At 38.0% G+C, this 5,149-nt stretch overlaps 1 protein-coding gene across 2 annotated transcripts; it reads left to right on the forward strand.

Moving 5' to 3' along the window:
• Positions 1 to 288: 288 nt before the first annotated feature.
• On the forward strand, positions 289 to 4,875 carry LOC18108096 (autophagy-related protein 13b). Of its 2 annotated transcripts, none has more exons than XM_052449594.1 (4): positions 289 to 785; positions 946 to 2,420; positions 2,495 to 2,592; positions 4,100 to 4,875. In XM_052449594.1, the coding sequence occupies exons 2-4, from the start codon at positions 1,044 to 1,046 to the stop codon at positions 4,470 to 4,472; spliced, it is 1,848 nt and encodes a 615-aa protein (XP_052305554.1). In that variant the 5' UTR covers positions 289 to 785; positions 946 to 1,043; the 3' UTR covers positions 4,473 to 4,875. The 2 variants fall into 2 exon arrangements, with proteins under 2 accessions (XP_052305554.1, XP_052305555.1); XM_052449595.1 differs by having other exon boundaries at positions 289 to 735.
• The last annotated feature ends 274 nt before the right edge of the window (positions 4,876 to 5,149 follow it).

Here is a 5,149-nt window from a genome sequence, read left to right on the forward strand (position 1 = left end):
AAGACACCGTTTAGGAACGCGGTGCAAACCGTGTTCCCAAAAAGTTCAAATTTTTTTTTGTTAAAATTTAATGTATTTTGAATCGTTTTGATGTGCTGATGTTAAAAATAATTTTTAAAAAATAAAAATAATATTATTGACGTGTATTTCGACATGAAAAGTTATTTGAAAAGCAATCACAACTACAATGTCAATAAAAAAAAAAAGTGTTGTTTAACTATATTAGAGTAGAAATTGACATTTTGATAAATTAATAAAGAAAATCCCTAAAATCATTTAGGCCCCACCAACAAGCTATTCCCTGACATGGCAACATCAAATCCATGATCATCAGACCCCAGAAATCACAAGCTGAGGCATCAAGATTTTTTTGATGAAGAAGTAGCCTAACAATTTTCCAAACATATAAACAGAGGATAGATTAGCCAATCAAAAGGCAGAAAATCCAAACTTCCCTATGGCAACACAGAAGAACCAAACTGCACCCACCTGGCTCTACCTCTCTCTCTCTCTCTCTCTCTCTCTCTCTATAAATATCTCTGTATGGACATGTGTTTCCATGTCAGGGGTTTTTAAAAGAATCCAAAAAAAATCCGAAAAAAACAGATAATTTTTTGAGTGAAAAACGCAATCTTTATCCTTGCCCAGATGACAAAATAAAGAGAAAAACAAAAGGGACCCTTCAAAGTTATATACTTCTCTTTATGACAACCTTGAAAAGAGCCCCAGTGAACAGCAAGTCCTTGTCGTCTCTCTCCGACAGTATTGATGGTTGTGGATTTAAGGTTAAATATCATTGATTGTGTTTGGTTTTTGGCAGAGTTGATGATTAAGTTAATGTTAATTGCTTAATTCAGTTTATGTTGAATTTTTGGTTTCTGGGGGTTTGTTTGTTTTTTTTTAGAGTTTGATGTTCTTTTGCTATGTGATCTTTTTGTTTTGCAGTGAAATTCTGTGAAGTGGGGTACTAAGGTTTGTGTAGTTTGTCTTCATCTTTTCCTTGAAAGGGTTTGTGCCATTTTTAGTAGTTCTTTATTGCAAATATGGCATCATCAAATAATAGTACACACACTGAGGCTGCAGAGATGGAACAAATTATCACTGAATTTTTTCCTAAGAGTCTTCAGATTATACTTGAGTCGAGGTCTCCTTTCATGTCATCGCGTAATTATAGTGGTGAACAAATGGTATCCTTATCTCCATCTTCTTCGTCCTCCTCCTCGCCGAGTGTGAGGCCAAGAGATAAATGGTTCAATTTAGCTCTTAGGGAATGCCCGGCTGCTCTTGAGAATCTTGATCTTTGGCACCAAAGCTATTTGGAACCGATGATTGTTGATGTGATTTTGGTGCAGGTGCCACCAGTTCGGTGGGATCCTGTGAATTATCCCCCCCAAAGGGAGCCTGTTAGGAATTTTTCGACCAAGGATCAGTATCCATTTCACTGGAATTCAGATCAGGAAGAATTAGGGTGTGAGGGTAAGATTGAAAAGATTGTAGAGAGGTGGGAAGTGCAGTATGAGGGTCGGAAGTCAAGGGATAGTGGTACTGGGAGCAGGAAACTTAGCAATACCTTTCAAACATGTTATATGAAATCAATATTACTTTTCAGGTCTTTGTATGCAACTGTTAGGCTTTTACCTGCATATAAAATTTTCCGTGACCTCAATTCATCAGGGAAAATTCGTTCATACACGCTTACACATAGGGTGTCTTCTTTTGTTGAGCCCTTTACACGCGAAGAAGAGGCTGAAATGCAGCGATTTGTGTTCACCCCAGTGGATACTTCCTGTGGTAGGCTTTGCCTTTCGGTGCTGTATCACTCTTCATTATCAGATGTCAGCTCTGAGTCGTCAACTCCTGTGTCCCCCCAATTTATCCCAGATTATGTTGGGAGTCCTTTGGCAGAACCAGTGAAGAGATTCCCCTCTCTTCCTGTGTCGCAAGGTTCTCTGTTATCTTTGCCATTCTCAAGACAACATAGTTGGTACTATGACCATAATAAAGCCTCACCACCTTCATTTTCTTTCTCACCATCACCTAATCGCTCAGGAAAGCATGGATCAATATCTAATCCTAGTTCCTGTCGATTCCAACCTTCGAGCTTGCCTCCTCATCCACCTGAAGTGCCTTCAGTTCATAAGAAGAATACGAGCTTTGATGAACATTATCCCTCTCCTAGCTATACACCATCTCCATCCCCATCACCACCAATCTATATTCCTGAGAGTCATCTTTCCACAGCTGTTTCACAATCTGAAAGTGCACCTGTTAGCATACCTGCTACCAAGCATGCTAGTTCTCCCCTGTTGTCCAACAAGCAAAACTTGCCCCCATCTCCACCACTCAAAGCTACCACATCTTGCAATCCGAAGACTGATGAAAGTACAGGTTTGGTTCACCCTGGTGCAACAGACGAGAAGGTATTATATATGCTCATAACAATGGTCTTATGTTGCCAAGGCATTTGATCAATAGGATTCTCTGTCTACTGCAGTTGTTCTCTCCTCGGAAAGATGACATTAGAAAATATGCCAGCGTGAAAACACTATCCAACAGCTCTCAGCAGATTTCATTTTCCAGAACTTCCAGCAGGTAATATCAGGATGATTTTGATGATTCTGAGTTTTCTTGTCTGTTTGATGTGGAATATGATGACATAATGGATCTACGTGTGAAATATTGTTTAATTACTTCTAGCGCATTTAATTTTGGTTGGTGCTGGTATTACATTAAGGGTGTCTGACTCCCTCTGTTCTGCTGAATAAATTATCTTGCTGATGATATTTGAGGTGATGGACTCATTAGATGTTAAGCATATGTACATTTGAATAATGGAATAACAGAGTAATAGAGCTTCTGGCAAAAGAGTTGAACTATCCTGCTTTCTTAGCCAAGCTTTAACGAATAGTATATCATGGTTCTTGCAGAGCATCCGCAGTACTTCTGATAGTATAGGGATTGAATATCAGGGATCCCATCAAATGTTTTGTCTGACACACTCATTTGACATCTTTAATAGCTAGTGCTTTAGGTATATATCCTCTCAGGATCAGAAGTTTGATGACAATCTGTGGTCTGAGATCACAATCAAGTAAGGCTTATGTTTTTATGCGGCATCATAGTGTCAGTGCTCATCAGCCTTGATACTTTCTTGTGGTTTATTTCTGCCATGATGGATTTTTAATTTCTTAAAGATTGTGGTCTGCAGGATTACCAGTCAAAGTCTTTAGGACCTTTTTAGGAAGGAACTCAGAATTTAACTAGTGCTTATTCAGGTTTTCTTCTTTATTAAGACTATTACTTAGTCTTACTTATCTACAAAATAATTAGCCGGCCTTACTATTCCTTTGGCTTTAGATTGCCCTATGGTTAAGTTTACCTCTCTACCAGGATTTGGTTTTCTTACTTTCTGTTTGCTTTGACACCCATAAATAGACAATGGTTAGACATCAAGACAGAATAAACATCGGCAGACTAATTGAGTTTTCTAAGAATTGGCTCTCTTGGGCCTATTCACTACTTGAGTCAAATAATCTGATTGGATTGATGTTGAAACAGAGTCCATCAATTCACTACTTGAACTTGTAAGGAATGAGGTTGATATTTTTACATCAAAGCCTTTGCACTTGTCAAATAATCTGATTGGATTGATCATGGTGGTAGATAAGTCTGAAGAGATTGGTGTGAAGCTCTTTTGAAGATTATTGTAAAATTAAGAACTAGCAGTTAGAAACAGTATGCTGGAACCTTTATGCGCAACGAGTAAAACATGCCATTGATCTAGCGTGTTCTTGATTTGGGCTGGTTAAAACTGACCCTTCAATGTACTGTCTGAGCCCAATTATGTGGAACTGTTATGAAAATTGTTTATTTAACCAATCTATAGAACAAAAATTGCAATCAGGTTGGTTCTATCATGGTTAAATTGCTGTAAATCTGGACAGAATGTGTTTTTCTTCATGAAACTTTGTTGCTTTAAAACAATATGCCCCAAGTTGACTGGCAGAAAATGTACACGAACTGCAAGCAAGAAATGAATACAGGTATTCGATCCAAGCCGTTTGGTCATTCAACTTAATGTGCTTTTTGCATCTTGCAGACCTGAGACATTTGATAAAAAAGGCCATCTATCTGACCCCCTTGAGCCCGGAGGTCTCTTTCCGATTAAAAAATCCCAAGATGCAGCTGTTGGTGCTCTTGTACACACGCTGAAGAAACCCCCAACTTTATGCCAAGACTTCTCTGGTTCGGCTGCTTTGCCACCAGATTCTAGGTCCAAAATGTGGAGCTGCAACCTCCAAGAATACAATCCAATCTCTGTAGCACCAGCGGGTCAGCAGGCTGCTGTGTCTGGTGTTGCATCTTCAGGTCTCATTGCTTCAAAAACAGCAGCTGATGCATTGGAAGAACTGAAAAGATACGAAGAAATGAAAGACTTGTTGCTTAGCCAAGCTGGCAGGTCCAACGCTTAAGCTAATTATGCTTCAACGCCAAATCCTACTAGCAGCAGTGCAACCGGATATTGAACTCGTGTTGATGATTGCACATCTGTACATAGTCTTGGTTTAAGAGGTGATTTCATGGTTTATAGGAAAGCGCCCATCTCCTTGTGTATGAGGCGACATGAGATGATGATGATGATGACAACCGAGGTTAATGTAACAACAGTGATGTTGGTGTTCTTGCATTAACGCCGATTGGGCAGGCTGTTAGATAGCGCAAATGGTGTTGTAGGGTCATTTTACTTTTAGGAGTATATAACTGAGGTTGAGTCTCATCTATGCTTGTTTTCGATTGACGGAAAGTTTCCTTCATGACTGGACGGGGAAAAATAAATAAATTCCTAACATAATGAAGGAACGTGAATTTTATATATATATTGGTCGGAAAATGTTAATATATTGGAATATATATTTATTTAAAAAATAAATATTAAAAAATAAATGTTTAATTAGAAATGTTTATATTTTATTGTACAAGTAAGTAACACAAACATTCTATATTTCTGAGATTCACTTTCACAACAAAAAAATAATAATTTACATGATGAAATATTTTGTTGGTGTAAAAGTTGTATTTTTATTGGTATAAATATCATTGATAGATGTATTATCGGCGAGTGTCTCATTAAAGATTTAAATCCTTCAGT

This window comes from Populus trichocarpa, chromosome 19 (assembly GCF_000002775.5).
Source record: "Populus trichocarpa isolate Nisqually-1 chromosome 19, P.trichocarpa_v4.1, whole genome shotgun sequence".
Lineage (NCBI taxonomy): Eukaryota > Viridiplantae > Streptophyta > Magnoliopsida > Malpighiales > Salicaceae > Populus > Populus trichocarpa.

Bases quoted from the DNA above. Each gene is read 5' to 3' on its own strand.
- LOC18108096 (XM_052449594.1), top strand. From the start codon at position 1,044: ATGGCATCATCAAATAATAGTACACACACTGAGGCTGCAGAGATGGAA. The intron at 2,421-2,494 runs GTATTATATATG...TGTCTACTGCAG, and splicing joins CTGGTGCAACAGACGAGAAG to TTGTTCTCTCCTCGGAAAGA. The intron at 2,593-4,099 runs GTAATATCAGGA...TGCATCTTGCAG, and splicing joins TTTTCCAGAACTTCCAGCAG to ACCTGAGACATTTGATAAAA.